The 18381-nt window shown below is 38.2% G+C and overlaps 1 protein-coding gene across 1 annotated transcript in view; it reads right to left on the bottom strand.

Annotated features, from left to right (window-relative positions):
* LOC128666902 (cytochrome P450 2C20-like) overlaps nt 1-18381 on the bottom strand; it is an 81776-nt gene that overhangs the window by 24932 nt on the left and 38463 nt on the right. Inside the window, exon 6 of the mRNA XM_053721713.1 lies at nt 6690-6831. Within this exon, the coding sequence (XP_053577688.1) occupies nt 6690-6831 (142 nt within the window). The remainder of the gene's footprint in view (nt 1-6689; nt 6832-18381) is intronic.

The raw sequence follows: 18381 nt of genomic DNA, 5'->3' as shown, positions 1-18381 counted from the left end.
AAGGGAATTATATAGATAAAGCTATTGTTGAAAAAAATAAAATACCTCTCATCACTAAATTGTCTCCTGTCTCTATACGGGTTGTAGATGGGTCTGAAATTTCTTCTGGTCCTATTACTCAGCATACAATTCCCATTCTGGTATCCACCCTAGGTTCACATCAGGAATACATCACGTTTGATGTTATTACCTCTCCTCTATTCCCCATTGTACTAGGGTTGCAATGGCTTCGTCTACACGAACCTGTGGTCAATTGGAGATCTTTGGAAGTAAAATTTGATTCACCATATTGCCAGCAAACCTGTCTAAATCATTCTCTTCTGTTCCAATTGACAGAAACTCCACACATACCTAAAGTATATGAGAAATTTGCAGAGGTATTCAGTAAGAAGGAAGCTGATACTCTACCTCCTCATCGGTCGTATGACTGTCCGATCGACCTCAAACCTGGTACCACTCCTCCCTACGGTCATCTCTACCCTCTTTGCCAACCCGAGCTTGATCATTTAAAGACGTATTTAGATGAAAACTAATCTAAAACTAAAACTGAAAAAAAAAGGTTTTATACGTCCTTCAGTCTCTCCAGCAGCTGCCAGGTTTTTCTTCGTAAGAAACAAAGATAACTCCCTTCGACCAATCATCGACTTCAGGGAACTCAACAAAATTACGATAAAAAACAGGTATCCCCTACCACTCATCCCCGAACTCATTGAACGCCTCCAACATGCCAAAATCTTCACCAAATTAGATCTAAGAGGGGCTTATAACCTTGTCCGCATAAGAGAAGGGGATGAGTGGTTGACCGCTTTTAGGACAAGATACGGCCTGTTTGAGTACCTGGTAATGCCGTTCGGGTTAACTAACGCCCCGGCCACATTCCAGTATTTTATTAACTATATTTTTCACGATCTTCTTGATACTTGTGTGGTCGTATACCTGGACGACATTCTAGTGTACTCAAACACGCTTGAAGAACATGTTAAACATGTTAGTTGGATACTTTCCAGGCTCCAAGTCCATAGGCTATATGCAAAGCTAGAAAAGTGTTTATTCCACACCAAAGAAATAGATTTTTGGGGGTACTCCATTGGCCCAAAATGTATCCAAATGCAGGCTAACAAAGTCGATTCAGTAAAAAACTGGCCACAACCAAAAAATAGGAAGGAACTACAACGTTTCCTCGGGTTTAGCAACTATTATAGAAAGTTTATTAAAAATTTCTCTCAAATTGCTAAACCTCTCACTGTACTCACCAGTTCCAGTACACCTTTCACCTGGAACACCAAGGCAACTGAAGCTTTCAACTCATTAAAAAACTCCTTCTGCTCAGCTCCAATACTTCAATTTCCTGACCCTTCCCTCCAATTCATTTTGGAGGTGGATTCCTCGGATTATGCCCTTGGAGCTGTCCTCTCGCAAAGACGCAGTATAACCCAACCACTACATCCAGTAGCTTTCTATTCCAAAATTCTTTCTGCACCTGAGATGAACTATGCCGTTGGAGAAAAGGAACTCCTGGCGATAAAACGTGCCTTTGAACATTGGAGGCATCTCCTGGAGGGCACCATCTTACCAATAATCATCTTCACAGATCACCGTAATCTCGAGTTCCTACAGAGAAATAAAACTCTCTCTAGTCGACAGGTAAGATGGAGCCTATACTTCAGCAGGTTTAATTATCAAATCATCTACAGGCCCGGCTCTAAAAACGGAAAGGCGGACGCACTTTCCAGGAAAGACCCTAGACCTCCAAACACTCAGGAATCTACTTCTATCATTCCTCCAGATAGATTTTTGGGTCTACTGTCCACCTTCAAGACGCAGCTTCAAACAGCTTTACGGACAGATCCTCAGCTACCTCAACTCCGACTATCTCGTAGAAACAACCTCTACTATCATGGCACTCTCTTGTATGTTCCCGAAATTCTTAGACCCGCTCTGATTAAACAACATCATGATCCACCTCTCCTTGGACATCCAGGTATTACCAAAACAAAGGAACTTCTCAGCAGATCCTACTGGTGGCCAAATTTGGAAACGTCTGTTAAAAACTATATCTCAAACTGCTCCATCTGCATTACTTCCAAAAAGGAAAGGGCCAAGCCGTATGGACATCTTCTTCCAATTCAAATACCTGATAGACCTTGGTTACATCTCGGCATGGACTTCATAGTTGAATTACCTGTGAGTTCCGGTTTCAACACCATTCTAGTTGTTACAGACATCCTGACCAAAATGGCTCATTTTATTCCTTTTAACAAACTTCCCACTTCCAGTGAAACAGCACAACTCTTCTTAAATTCTATTGTCCGATACCACGGAATTCCTTCCATCATAACAACTGATAGGGGTACTCAGTTTACCTTGAAGTTCTGGAAAAGTCTTTCTGTTCAACTGAAAATTGATCATCGCCTAAGTACTGCCTTCCATCCACAAACAAATGGCCAAACAGAGAAATTAAACCAATGGCTAGAGCAGTATCTACGCTGTTATTGCTCTTATCAGCAAAGTGAATGGTCACAATACTTATATCTGGCCGAATTTGCCTACAATAACTCGGTTAATTCATCCACCAAAGTTTCACCTTTCTTTGCAAACTATGATTTCATCCTCATTTCTCCCTGGAACAAACGGATAACCCAAATTCTCCTTGTGTAGATGATCTACTACAGAAGCTCGCTGAAAACTTCCACTTCCTAAAAACAAATATTCAACAGGCTCAAACCTCACAGAAGAAATACTACGACTTACGGAGACGACCATCACCATCTTATGCCATAGGCAATAGAGTTTGGCTTTCGACAAAAAACATCAAAATCCCTGTTCCCAGAAAAAAACTAGCAGGATTATATATCGGGCCATTCACTATCACTCACGTTGTTAACCCAAATGCAGTTACTCTGGACCTTCCTAGTTCTATACCCATCCATCCTACCTTTCATGTGTCTCTTCTTAAACCAGCTTCAGATGATCCTTCAGTGAAAACCATATTACCTCCTGTACCTGTACCCCTGGATTCGGACACTTATGAAATTCAAGACCTCCTGGATTCCAGATGGCATAAAGGTGTTTTACAATATCTGGTGAGATGGAAAGGCTACTCACCTGATGATGACACTTGGGAGCCCTATACTAATATCGATGCACCTAGACTCATCTCTCGTTTCCACAGACGATATCCCCATAGACCTAAACATCAAGCCGACGATCGGCTTGCTTGAAGGGGGGTGTATGTAAGGATTCCGCTCCATGTTTTACCTATGCCTTTTCCACTCACCTGACCTCAGCCTTACCTGTACTTAAGGCATCAGCTGACAGCAGACAGGTGCTTAATTATTAAGTTTCTAGACTAGCTCTGAAGCGTGTCTGATTTCTACTTGCTGTGCGTTTATTCTGAAAACAAACCACATTGCTTTTCTACCAATTCTGAATCAGCTACTACCTTGGGAGTACTTATTTCATACTGCCTGTTCATATGGTCATTTGCTTACAGAAAGTTTTACAGAGGCGAGTTTTGCTTTTTAGCGTGCACGCTACAACAGAGACTTACTTCATACTGCAGTGTGTTTGTTGCCGTCTCCCTCTGAGTTATCTATCAACTCTGAGCCTCTGAAGTGTTTCTCACACACCGGACTCCTCCCCCCCTTTCACTGCAACACAGCGCAACTCTCCTACAGACAACGTCCCACGGACCAAGCACCGGGACGTCTCACAATCAGCTCCGCTTCTGTTACACACCATCCGGTGACTGGGGGTAAGCGCTGTAGTTACGTTAAGGAGTTCTGTACAACTAACCATTGGACTTTACTTTTCCCTGCTGCTTTACTGACCGCAAGACTATCAGCACATGTGAACACTGATCTGTGACAAACTAACTAACAGAGTGTAAAACTGACAGTTACACATGACACAGAACTGTTATATCTTACTCCAGCACTAATAGCAACTTTACCTGCTTTCTGGAACTCTGCTTTTCTTTACCAAAATTTATCGTACTGTGAGCTAGCTGAAGTCTAAAGATCGCCACTAACAAGCTGATTTATTTTCTATGATTTCTTCTGATCCAGCCTTTGTTTATGTTTATACTGCTGCTGTGACGTTCAACAGCATAGGTGATTTACATCACTCATTGCCAGACAAGTCTCTGGTCTGCAATCCAATTACCTGAGAATAATAACTTCACTGAAAGCAGCTTGGTCTATGCTGTTCAATAGTCCATTTGCCAAAAGTGATACAAATCATTTATTTTTGCATTCTCTGCAGTTGTGATCCATCCTCACTCTCTACTAAATCCTTACACAGGCTCCTAAATATTCTTACTGGCTCGTAACTTTATAGGTATTTGTTGAGCACTGATCTAAAGGTCTAAAATATCTGAAATGTCTATGGAGCTCTATCAAAACTAAATTTTTTTTAATGAGACTTATAAATTAAGAAAATCATACCCTAATAAATAAATTGATTCTTCTAGCATTCTGATAATGAAAATATTGCTTTTCCCATATATTTATTTACTATATCCCAGAACTATGTCAAATCCCAGTTCATCAAATTAACATTATAATAATTGTCACAGTGAGGCCTACTTATCAAGCGGTCAACCGCAAATACCCTGGAATTCCACAGCGTAATTGTGGAGAGCCTGATTCCCCTTAGTTATCAAAGCATACAGACCGGCAAAAGTTGAAATTTGTGACGTAACATGCGATCCGCCGGTCTCAGTCCGACACAGATCGATGCTTACATCATTACAGATGTTCCGAATGCAAATTTGGCACTATCTGACAACTTTTGCTAGTTAACAAATATCTACCAGGTACGCTCACCACTTTTCCGGCCCAGCGTACTTGGTTTTCAATCCGCAGCCCTGGAGGTGGCGGATACAATAGCAATCAATGGGAGTCTGAAAGCAGCAAAAGCTCATGATTCCTATGGGAGAATGAAAATTATGTTTACACCTAACACCCTAACATGTACCCAGAGTCTAAACACCCCTAATCTGCCGCCCCCTACACCGCCACCACCTACTTTATACTTATTAACCCCTAATCTGCCGCCCCATTAATTTAGTTTATGGCGATGTGGGGGGCTGGCGGTTTAGGGGTCAATAGGTTTAGTAAGTGGGAGTGATGTGGGAGGCCAGAGGTTTAGGAGTTAATACCTTTAGTTAGTTGTGGCGGGATAGGGGTTAATAACCTTTTTTAGTTGCGGCGGTGTTGGGAAGCAGCGGGATAGGGCTTAATAACTTTATTTAGTTGCGGCGGGGTCTGGGAGCGGCAGGATAGGGGTTAAACAGTTTAGTATAGTGGCTGTTTTTAGTGACAGTATACAAATAAAGCTGGGAAAAAGTCGAAGAGCAGCGAGATCGATGACTGTTAGTTAACAACAGTCCGCTGCTCATCGCCCCATACTTGGTGTGCGGCTTTTTGATAGTTTTTTATATAAATATGGAGAGCGTATTCAGGTCCACGGCCGCGATGTTAGGCGATGTCAGTCAAGCGTATTGGTGCCGTTGAATGCAAGTAAGTTGACGGCTTGATAAGTAGGCCTCAGTGTCTCATCTTTTACATTTACCCTGTATGTTGCTGGTTGTTAAAGTTTTTTTGGATCATAATAGCATGAGTCTTGTTACCAGCGGCAAGACCATGCAATTATTACCTCTCTCCCTGCTGCTGGCCTCCTGAAATCATGTGGTCTCGCTATCAAAAAAACATTTATGCCTGTGTAATTTACATACAAATTTTTACGTTTTTGATAAAATATGATTTTGGGTGAAAAATTTTGTTACCTTTTTTGATGCACCCTAACAATACATTTTTTTTCCTGCATATTTTTGTGTGAATGGTTCAGTTATTCATTTTGTATGATTTTTATATTATGATTTTCATTGTGCACTTTTGTAATGTATACATCTCCTTCCCATACGAAAATGCAGTATGTGCCCCTTAGCGAGACATCCTGTTATCAGAGTAAAAAGTGGCTTTAAAGAATTCCACCAGGGAAAGGCTGGTGAGCATTCCTATAGAATCTCACCAGCCCAGAGACCTTTATAAAATCATGCTCTTAGTTTAGGCATTCATACTAAAAAAAGCTGGACAAAAATACCTTTTTGTTACTGTAAACACACTGACTATCCTCCGCCCGAATCTCCTTCAGTATTGAGCAGATCGATGACGAATCTGGCTTCCTCTTATCGTTGTGTGCCCCCTTTGGCATCCAGCTTGTGAGGCACCCAACAATTGGAGGAAGTCGGATCATCATTGATATGCTAAGTACTGAAGGAGATGCGGGCAGAGGATCGCCGGTAAGTTTACCGTAACAAAAAGGTAAATATTTTTAAAAAGAAGTGTAATTGTAACATTTAATGAATTAAAGTGCCCATGTTTTTAAGAGTATTTTTAAATAGTGGGCTTTAAATAATTCAACTTTACAAACACTTTAAGTGTGTGTTAGTCCTAACTATAATGGAATAAAAAATAAGCTCATTGAGTAGTAAACCATGGACCTGATATCATTTATAGCTTCACAGCTGTGAAGTTCTGTGGATTTAGAAGAAACTTTATGCAAACTATTAATACATACATGCATATAATCATGAATATATTATATTATGCATATAATCATGAATATATTATATTATATTATATTATAGGTTTCACAAGAGTAGTTGACTATCTGGTTCTTTGTACCTTCCACATCTGGATTCTTGAGTAGGATTAAGAGGCCATACCGTAAGGTGGTGCTAACGGTTTCAGTCCCGGCAGCAAAGAAATCTACCATGGTGTTCAGCAAGGCATCCATATGAAACTCAGATTCTGGCATATCTTTTTCCTAATGACATGGAGGAAATCATTAAAATTTATCTTAAAATCCAATTTCAAGGTGAAACAGGAGAAGAATGCTCTGAATCACCATGAGTTGATTATGTTGAATTTGATCTAGCGAAGAATATTTTACATAAAGTGGCTCATGTACATTTGTACTTATATCCCATAAATAAATGAGTTATGATAATGTTTATGCTATGACCCTCCATGAACTACCATGTGACTATATTTATGATAAATCATTATGGTTTGTCTCTCCTGGTCTGGATACTAATCATAATAATTAAAGGGACATGATACCCAAATGTTAAAGCACCTGAAAGTGATGCAGCATCATTGTAAAATGCTTACTAGAAAATATCACCTGAACATCTCTATGTAAAAAAGGGAAATATTTTACCTCAAAATTTCCTTCGTTGTCACATCACATTGTAAAAGACTTAAAGCAGCCAATCAGGATGCTAGTCACCAGACATCTGCCATGTGCATAAACAGTCATGTTATTTCCAAACTCAGTTTAATTTTGTTTTATGAAATCTCATAAGATCTTAGCGAAATCTCATGTGATTTCACTAATGCAAAGCATGACCTCAGCACTACTTTGTCAGGGTGTCATATCTCATGTACCATCATGGGTTAACTTTTCTGCCTCTGTTTCATTTCCCTCCTATAAAGGGGTTTTACCTATCCTCTATCATTGCTTGGTATTAGCTGTGATTTCCCAGCATCCTGCTGTTGCTAATCAAGCTCATCTGTTCTCAGTTTCCTGAAGTGTTCACTTTCCTGGCTACACCCTCTCCCTACTGGTTTACAGGAGATTGCTTCAATTCTGAAACGCTTACCTGAGGCTCAGATCCCTGAGCGTAACATCGGACCACTCCTCTTCTAACAGCTGACTGGCGGGTGACGTCACCGACTGCCGCTTCACTCACACTTCCGTGTTCGCCACGCTACTGAGGACAAGCTGTACTCCTACAGCAGCTACGAACTTGTAAATTACCTCCGCTCCCATCCTGAGCCAATACTTAAACATATCCTTAACCACGCTTGGTAAGAGAACTTTTATTTACTCAGACTGCACCTTATTTGATTACATATTTTGCTAATGAGCGCACCTCCTTAATGTTATTTACTTTTAAATGACATGCTTAACACTTCATCTCTCCCTGCACAGAGTTGAAGAAAGTAATCTTGTGGTATCACTATATCATAGACAGGATATACTAACCATAAGTAACTATATAAACTTCCCAGTATAACAGTTATTAGGACAGGTCAGTTCCTTTTAACCAAACAGCTGTGAAAACACACTTTATGCTTAAATGAATCTCCTAAGTTTATTTACATTGTGGATTTTATTGGAACATTGTAATTTAAAGTATATTTGTAATTTGAACTGTTACAGAAATACCAAGCAATGATAGAGGATAGGTAAAACCCCTTTATAGGAGGGAAATGAAACAGAGGCAGAAAATTTAACCCATGATGGTACATGAGATATGACAGAAACCAAAGTCTAAGAATGAAGTACAGAAATTTCTTGGATTTTCCAACTTTTATCGAAAGTTCATAAAAGATTTCGCTAGAATAGCGAAACCTCTTACTGAATTAACAAAGGCCAACATACCCTTCAAATGGTCACAAGATGCTGATGAAGTTTTTCAGTATTTACAGACTAGATTTACCACAGCACCCATTCTATCATACCCCAAACCTAATTTACAATATATATTAGAAGTTGATGCATCTCACTATGCAATAGGTGCCATTTTATCACAACGACCATCACCTCAAGAACCATTACACCCAGTAGCGTACTACTCTAGAGTTTTAACAGTCTCAGAAATCAACTATCATGTAGGGGAAAAGGAGTTGTTGGCAATGAAATCGGCTTTGGAGCATTGGAGGCATCTTCTGGAGGGTACAGACATACCCATACAAATTTACACCGATCATAGGAACCTGCAATACCTAAAGACTCACAGGACCTTGACTTCCAGGCAAGTCAGGTGGAGTCTATTTTTTTCAAGATTCCTATATAACATCATTTACAGACCTGCATCTAAAAATACCAAAGCAGATATACTCTCAAGATTACCTGAAAAACCTAAAGTAAACTCACCCTATGGTACAATAATTCCTGAACACTGTTTACAAGAAATGATAGGAATTGCATTCAACTCCAGATCACAATTACAGGTTGATCAAGAAACAGAAAACACCCTTCCAAGGGATATCCTAACCCAAGACTCAGAAGGTTTATATTACTATAAGGATAAAATATATGTTCCTCCATCACAGAGAATGAACATACTTAAAAGCATGCATGATACCTGTTTAACTGGACACCCAGGAATACAGAGAACTTTAGAACTAACTAAGAGATCTTACTGGTGGCCACATATGAACCCAGACGTCATTAAATATATACAATCCTGTGAGATTTGTACTACTTGTAAATATGAAAAGGCTAAACCAGTCGGATATCTATTATCTTTACCTATTCCTGAAAAACCATGGACTCATATTGCAGCTGATTTTATTGTTGAATTGCCAAGATCTAATAACAACAACACAATCCTGGTAGTAGTAGACCTGTTCTCTAAGATGGCACACTTCGTCCCTTATCATAAATTGCCCACATCACTGGAAACTGCAACTTTATTAATCAATAATGTCATAAAACTTCATGGTCTACAACAGTCAATAACTACGGATAGAGGAACCCAATTTACTTCTCGGTTGTGGAAAGAACTTTGTTCCTCTTTATCAATTGAACAACGTTTGAGTACAGCCTATCATCCCCAAACAAATGGGCAAACGGAAAGAACCAATCAGTGGTTAGAGGAATATCTCAGGTGCTTCACTACTCAAAACCAGGACAATTGGACATCGCTGCTGCCATTAGCAGAATTTGCTCATAATAACGCTCATCACTCATCTCTTAAATCCACACCATTCTTTGCCAACTATGGGTTTCACCCAACTTTTCATGTTAATCCTCAGCAAGAGAGCTCCTGTCCGGTAGTTAATGACACAACAAATAACATTGCAGAAACTTTCACTATACTCGCTGATAATATCCGAGTAGCCCAGGAAAGACATAGGAAATACTACAACCTTAGGAGACGCCCAGCCCCAAACTATATGGTTGGGGACCTCGTCTGGTTATCAACAAAGAATTTGCGTCTTAGCACACCCTCTAGAAAATTTAACAGGTTTTTTGTTGGACCCTTTCCTATTAAAAAAATTGTCAACATCAAAGCTGTGACGTTGGATCTTCCGGATAATTATAAAATACATCCTACATTTCATGTTAACTTATTGAAACCATATAAAGAATTAAGATCTGCACCATCAACTACCAATGCACCGTTACCCATAGCTCCTGACTATGAGTTTGAAGTTGAAAAGATATTGGACTCACGGTTAGTATCTGGTCGTTTACAGTATTTGGTTCACTGGAAGGGTTACACCACTGAAGATGACTCATGGGAGCCCTCTGTTAATTTGTCAGCACCCCGACTCGTATCTTTATTTCATCGAAGGAATCCGGATCGCCCTCATCCTTGAACCCCGGTGTGGTTCATTTTTTGGGGGGTCTCTGTCATATCTCATGTACCATCATGGGTTAACTTTTCTGCCTCTGTTTCATTTCCCTCCTATAAAGGGGTTTTACCTATCCTCTATCATTGCTTGGTATTAGCTGTGATTTCCCAGCATCCTGCTGTTGCTAATCAAGCTCATCTGTTCTCAGTTTCCTGAAGTGTTCACTTTCCTGGCTACACCCTCTCCCTACTGGTTTACAGGAGATTGCTTCTATTCTGAAACGCTTACCTGAGGCTCAGATCCCTGAGCGTAACATCGGACCGCTCCTCTTCTAACAGCTGACTGGCGGGTGACGTCACCGACTGCCGCTTCACTCACACTTCCGTGTTCGCCACGCTACTGAGGACAAGCTGTACTCCTACAGCAGCTACGAACTTGTAAATTACCTCCGCTCCCATCCTGAGCCAATACTTAAACATATCCTTAACCACGCTTGGTAAGAGAACTTTTATTTACTCAGACTGCACCTTATTTGATTACATATTTTGCTAATGAGCGCACCTCCTTAATGTTATTTACTTTTAAATGACATGCTTAACACTTCATCTCTCCCTGCACAGAGTTGAAGAAAGTAATCTTGTGGTATCACTATATCATAGACAGGATATACTAACCATAAGTAACTATATAAACTTCCCAGTATAACAGTTATTAGGACAGGTCAGTTCCTTTTAACCAAACAGCTGGGAAAACACACTTTGTTACAGTTTGGCAATGTGCTTATGTTATAGTTCCATTTCAATCTATATATTGTATGCATGAGCATATTTATGTATTTGTATAATATTCTAGTCATCATATTAGCCATGAGAAATATAGAAGCTGTCTATCTTTCTATGCTCTATTTTCAGTTACAAAAGTTATGAAGTCTTTTGGTTACTGCCCTGTCTCAAGAACAAAAGCTATACATGCCTTTTTGTTTACCATGCCCTGTCTATCTCAAAGAGAATCAAGATGGTAAACAAAGGAGTTATTTTCTCAGGCTTATTCCCATTCATAAAGAGTCACCAACTGTTTACATGTAAATAGGAGTCTTTCATGTACCTGTTGGGGTGTGGATGGTAAATAACAGGTTATCATGGAGAAAGGAACATCTGACCTTACAATCACAACAGCTGTCCAAGCCATATGATTTATAGGTATCACCCACTCCAATAGCCCCTATTTACATGTAAACAGCTAGGACCAATAGCATTCAGTCTTCCAAATATGGTGAGGCGGGAACAAATGAACCAATGGTATCAAGAGTAATACTAACAGGTGGGGCAAGGATTGAATATATAGTAGTAGATGTAGTCAGTTAGAAAAGAGAGTCAGGAGTATGAAGGGAAGGAGAGAGGACACAAAGAGAGCTAGCTGAAAGAATTTGTCCACAAGATAATCTCAAGGTACCCATGTATGTTTGTGTAAATGTATATTTTTAAGTAAATGTTAATTGTTATTGTCTTTAGGCCTATGCATTGAATATTGTGTCATTTTATGTTTTATAGCTGACCTAATAAATAATTGTGTATTTTGAAACCAACAGTAATTTTAAGAGTCTTATTATATTGGGTTATTTATCAGTTCCTCATCTATATGTGTATTTATGCAATATTTTAAACTAGAACTTAGTCAGTTCTATCTATTAATATAATATAGAAATATTTAATCCCATAGCTATAATTTGTACACTGTAAGCCCCTTTTTAGCTAAATAATAAGCCAGATTTCATATAATTTATGCCTTGCATGGTCAAGAAGACATAACGTGTATATATCTGGATTAGTTAGAGTTTAATTGTTAATTCCTCAAATGAGCCATAAAAGCTGTGTAAATAAACAGATATACTTTATGGACGTATGCTATATTGTCACTCTGGGATAAAATCAGAAAATATTGCATAAATATACATATATATATATATACGCACTTTACAAGTCAGATTAAGGATCTAAAATTCCTCATATTAAATAACCTTTAAGACTAAATATTATATTTATACTCTAAAATTATCACTCTATTAAGAGTTCTTTATTAAAGATTATTACTTTTGAGAGCTCTTTTAAGAGTTGGCGGCCACTTCAGGTAATAGAAATTTGCGTCTCCATTAAGATATTTTTTTTTTTTTGAGAATCAAAGTTTTTTTATTGAGGGATACCAGGAGTACAAAATTAAAGCACAATAAACATTATACAAAGAGTAAATACATTATACATCAAAGGCTTGTACATTCCTAAAGTCTCCAGTATAATATAAAATAATCACGTTCTGGCATTCCCTCTTTTCTATTTTGTTTTGTTTCCTATGTAGATACATAATAAAATAATAAAATGATAGAATTTAAACAACCCTGATAGATTATACTTCCTATAGAATGGTACATTAATTATAATAGAGGTGTATTTATTTTTGAAGGATTGACAAATTATAGGGAATCATAACAAGTTGCTCCTATTAGATACACGTGAACAGGGGGCAAAGAGCCTCATTTTCATGATAAACAAAAGACTAAGAGCAACTTATGACAAAGTGATGTTTGTAGCGGGTTAATACCGCTTATTTATCCACCTAATATAAGAGTGGATTATAGCTATGAGGGCGGGGGACGGAGCTATAAATACTTTTGAGGATGGGGGAGGAGCCATAAGTTATATTGGGTGAGCCCCTCTCCTGGGGAAATGTCAGCAATAGACGATGCGGGAAAAAGGAGAAGGGGTATGACCCGCAGGCAACCAGTACCGGCGGGAAAGGAAGGAGAGGGGCCCAGCAGTAACAGATAAATTGTACAAGCTATAAAGTCACCGCAGAGAATATCATTTTCTTGAGAAAGAACGATAATAAGGCTTACAGTGTAACTCTCATATATATCCTTAGTGTATAAAAAATGGGAGCTATAGATAGGAGTGACATCACAACCAGGGAATAGTATAGACTGACTCTTTAAGGCCCTAACTGGCATGATATTAGCTAGTATGCATCACCTAAAAGTATACAACGAGAACGGTACCAATATATACTGTGCAGGACAGTTATCAATATTCTCCTAGCGTGACAATAGGTAGAAATGTTTTATACATTTAAAAAAAAAAAAAAAAAACATTAAACCTTATAACCTTTAAAATAGGCATATATAAGTGGTCTTAGATAGAAAATGTTGAAGATAATCTAATGACGGACCCCGTCTAAGGCTTTAACAGTCAATTACAAGGATACACCGGTAGAGTTGCTGTTATGAACTAGGAAGACATCTAGATATGTCAAAGTAAAATATGGCTAAATAGAGGAGTTCTTTATGACGCATATAAATAGGAAAATCTCAACATTGATATTACAGCAAAAAATGTTTAAGTAACAGTAAATCTTTGTGCCCAGTGGACAATAATAATCATGAAAGGTACCAGAAGCTATTTTTATGGGTCTGTGCTGGCATGCTAGAAGCATATTAGCCTATGCCTGCTTTAGTATAGGAGGAGGGAGATGGTATATAAGTGCAATCTTTGCTCCATGGGCAGAAATCAGTCTCAACATTTTGGTTGGTCGCAGGTAATCTATACTGGAATTTAATCACTTAACTGCTTGGGCTAATTACTAAGTGTATAATATAGGAAGTCAATAACTACCTATTTCTAGAGAAAAAACTTTTAGGGCATAGATATGTAGTAGACTAAAATGGAACAATCAGTTATAAACTCAATAACAATTAACATTAACATACATTTTCCATATAATCAAGGTTGTCAAAAGAGAGGTGATTGTTAGAGCTAGTAGCTCCATCTATACTCAATTTTAAAGTCACAGATGTAGACACATTATCATATAGCAAAACTAAAGCCCTTTAGTAATGATCTCTGCTATCCTACATAAACATGTAAACATTTTATTACCATCAATTCTAACTGACACTTTTGGGTATGATCAGTATCCTAAATATTACTACATATGCCGATAATGTGCAGAATTACAGTTTAATAAAGAGTTCCATATCGTTGCAACGGGACCCACTGTAAAGCCACAGACTGTCTGCCTGCGTCACAGTCTCTCAACCGAATCTGTCCGCAAATAATGGAGATAGCCTCCCGGATCAAAAGGGCCTCTCACTAGGCCGTTGTAGTGTATGACAGGCAACTTGTGAGGCCCGGCTGGTGATATGCTCAGATCATGCGATACTTTCATGAACCTCTGTTGTCAGTAGCGAAGTACAGGAACATCATTCATATACTTTATGTAAGCATGTGTAGTCCTTGCAATGTGAGGAGTTTATCTTTTATCATGGGAAAGTTCCATGGGTAGCTTGTTCAAGTGACCACATAAAGACTTAAGGAGCTAGCTTAACATAAACCCCTTCTGACAACAAGAAAACATATATACAGATAACAGCATGTAGCAAATAAAAATAATAAAAAAAAATAAGGATATAGTTCTAGCTGCTAGTCGCTATCATCAATTTCCAAAGTCCTCTACATCTTAAGCACAGGGTTGCCAGCGAAACTTTCTTTGGCTAATAGGGGACTGCAGGGTGCCGTTCTGATAGCTATCCTACTCCAGCTCTAGTAGTACATTTATTAATGTCAAGTCTACTGTGAGCAAAGATTACTGGTCTGCGACGTAGGGCCTCCTCAACCAGAACGGCATAGCCAGGGGTCTGCACCATACCAGCGTAAACCGGACTAAATGATGGGGGAAAGTCAGAAAACCATATCCAGGTCCACGACTGCAGAGAGAGTGTAAATTCTGGATTCTCCTCACACCGGAGTATCAGCACTCCGCAATTAGGGCGCATGCTGTGCGGCTTCACTACTGAGAGGGGATTCACCTTAGCATGTCGGTAGCGCTCTATATTCTGTGGGTCTTGTTCCGGCGATGATGCGATACCCATAGTAGTAACTGTGTAATCCAAATCTAACTCCGGGTACATGTGGGTCATGCTCTGAGTCCTTGTATGTATGTGTTCCGTTAGTATAAGGGATTTTGCCACCGAAGGAATAGGTTGAGTATTCTGTAGTACATCCACAGCCGACTGCATTGTTAAGGACCCCGTTGCCGAGTTAGAGAGGCCTGGAGCAGTCTGATCCGGTGTGCTGAGAGTCCTCTTACCATTGGGGACCAACTTATCCTCATAAGACCCATCGGGGTAAACACTGATCTTGCTGTTACAAACTGCAAGGAGGTCCGTATAGCAAAAGTCCATCTGATCTGCCAACTTTTTAAGTGCGGCTTGCAGAGTGGCGCAGCTTCCTTCCATGCTGAGTGATATCAGAAAGCCGCGTGGCTTTGCTCCCATGAAACTATACAGCACCGTATTAGAGTAGTAATTCGACTCCAAAATAGCACACACTGAGACTGGAGTGGTCTAGTTGCTGTTAGAAATTAATTATAAGGTGATATAGGTGCTGATTAGATGGTAGTTAGCGCCTACAGTTCCCTAATTATCGGAGCTCTATGTTTTAGCAGCCATCCATGTTGGCAGCTGGCTCCGCCCCCCTCCATTAAGATATTTTATCCGGCATATACGTTTTACACGTATGGTGAGGCTATTAGCAGTGTTCAGGCTGAGGCAGCCACCAGCAATAACTGAATTATAGTATATTCTTATTATTGAGCTAGTAGTAATACCTTGTTGGAACGTTTACTTCTATTCAAAGATTCCTCATCATTTAAAACAAATATAGTTTAACTGTTGGTATTCATTTACAACAATTTCTAGCTATGGTTCTGACCATAGAAGATTATTAGGCGAGTTCAGGCTGATCCAGCCACTCAGCAGTGATAAAACCACAATTATTCAATGCCATAAAATAAGCTTATTTCTGGCTTCATTTTGAACCAGTAAAATCCCTCAAGAGGATTAAATTTGAAACGTTTCTTTTTGAATTAATAAATAAATATTGTTGCCGGCTAAGCAAAGGGAAGCTTTGTTTTATTAATATTGAAAAGGTTTCCCTCTACTAACTTGTCTTGCCTTTGATTTTTTTTTTTTTTTCTTTTTGATTTTTTGATTTGGCAATTAATGGTATTACAAGTAGTACATAATTAAGGGAATTTTTTTTTTATTTTTTTTTATTTGATTTTTTTTTTTAACTTTATTATCATTTTGTTTGAGTTTTTTCCAAGATGGCTACAATATCTGCATTAGAAAGCTTTTTAGTTACTTACATCACAAGTCACAAAAGTAAAGATTTTGCTTGTGATGTTCATGAAAAAGAGAATCCTTGGAAATATGTCCAGGATTTATTTGAAAAAGAGATGACTTTCTCTAAAAAAAGTAAAAAATTAAAGGGCAGAGCAGTAGCAAGTATGTTTGCTGCATGCTTGGCAATGAATGCCAAAATAGAAGTTTTAAATGACGCCCTTCACAATTCTAATGAAAATTTAATTCTCAAACAAAAAGAAATTGACCAGAAAGAAAAAGAAATTGACAAATTGGAATGTAAAGTCAGTTTCTTAACATCACTTAATGATGAAATAAAATGCTTAAAAGAAAAAAGTGATGAGAACTGTGCTACTGCACAAACAGAACTTAAAATGTGTAAGGAAAAATTGATTAAAACAGAAAATGAAATGGATAATATAATTAGTGAAAATAAAGTTATCCAAAATAAACTTACACAATCACAAAGTGTACAAAATACTCATTTGCTACAAACTTTGAAAAAAGATGCATCCACCCAAACATATTCATTGAATAACTGTGACAAAGTGGGGGAGACAGGGAATGTAATTTTATTTGACAAAACTGATAAAACAATCAATTTGAGTTTAAAAGATACAGTGAATTCAGTAAACATAGGTGAAATCCCTGTTTTTCTAGCAACACCTGTGTTATGCCCTGCTACCAGAGGCAATATTTCAAATACTGTATCTAACAACCACTCCACACCAATTTTAATTACTACAATGCCCAATTCAAGTTTTATAGCAAATTCAGGCCAAAATTGCACAGCTCAAAAAGAGTGTGATACATGTGTATCTAAATTACCAAATTATACTATAAAAATGCCACAGTTACACAATGATATCTGCAGTGATTTGCTTAAAAATGAGAACATGGATCTCTTCAAAATATGTTTGGGGAATGCATTAAGAACTAAAACAGATATTGTAGTTAAGGTTTTGGAACTTGACATATTAACAAATGATTTACAGAGCAACAGATGGGTGGAAATCATGGATACAATTAATGGTTTTAAAGAAAAACAGTATTGTTATGATCTACCATGTAAACCTGTTTTTCCTCATTTCTTGGAAAAACAGAGGTACACTTGGAGTTTTGATACATCCCATGGTTCCCAAAAATCATATGCAAAATGGTTACATGATCTAAATCTATTTTCTACAAAGAGTATTTTTCAGCTCCAATCCAACACATGTAACGAAGAGAAGCATGGAGGAATCTTTCTTACAGAGATGGGTGGTATTTTTACAGCAATGGTGAGTATAATTGTATTACCATTGTTCTTGGAACTACTACAGCTTTTAATTAGTTCTAAACAAACATTGGGCCCAAGGGGGGGAGAGAGATGTCTTTCAGGGAAGTGTCCTCCTGTCTGGGCACTTGTTTGTTAAATTGTTAAACAGTTAAAATAGGGTGTGCCTACCTTAGAATAGAATTAACTATTGGTGGTCCTGAGGCACATTCACCCTTTGTCTCCCAGCATGTTTACAAAATGTTCTTCCTGTCTATCTTTAATTTGGAAATATCTCACTCCATTGTTTGTTTAAAACAGAGCATCCCTAGTGCAATTGTTTGTTTTTGTCACAGCCAGTTGTATTACCCCTAGGAAAAATAATATTAAATGATTTTAACAAAATGATGTGCTCAAAATATTTTGGATTGCTTTAGAGCAGTATTATAAAATTTAAGAGAGGGATGTCCGAGAGATGTTTCCAAAATGTAAATAATAGTTGTTCAATTAGAAAAGTAATTACATTTGTTTTGTTTGTTTTTTTCTAGAAAAATCGAAAA

This window comes from Bombina bombina, chromosome 7 (assembly GCF_027579735.1).
Source record: "Bombina bombina isolate aBomBom1 chromosome 7, aBomBom1.pri, whole genome shotgun sequence".
NCBI classification, from domain to species: domain Eukaryota; kingdom Metazoa; phylum Chordata; class Amphibia; order Anura; family Bombinatoridae; genus Bombina; species Bombina bombina.
Note: the sequence above shows the minus strand (reverse complement) of the source record. Positions and strands in the feature narration are given on the sequence as shown.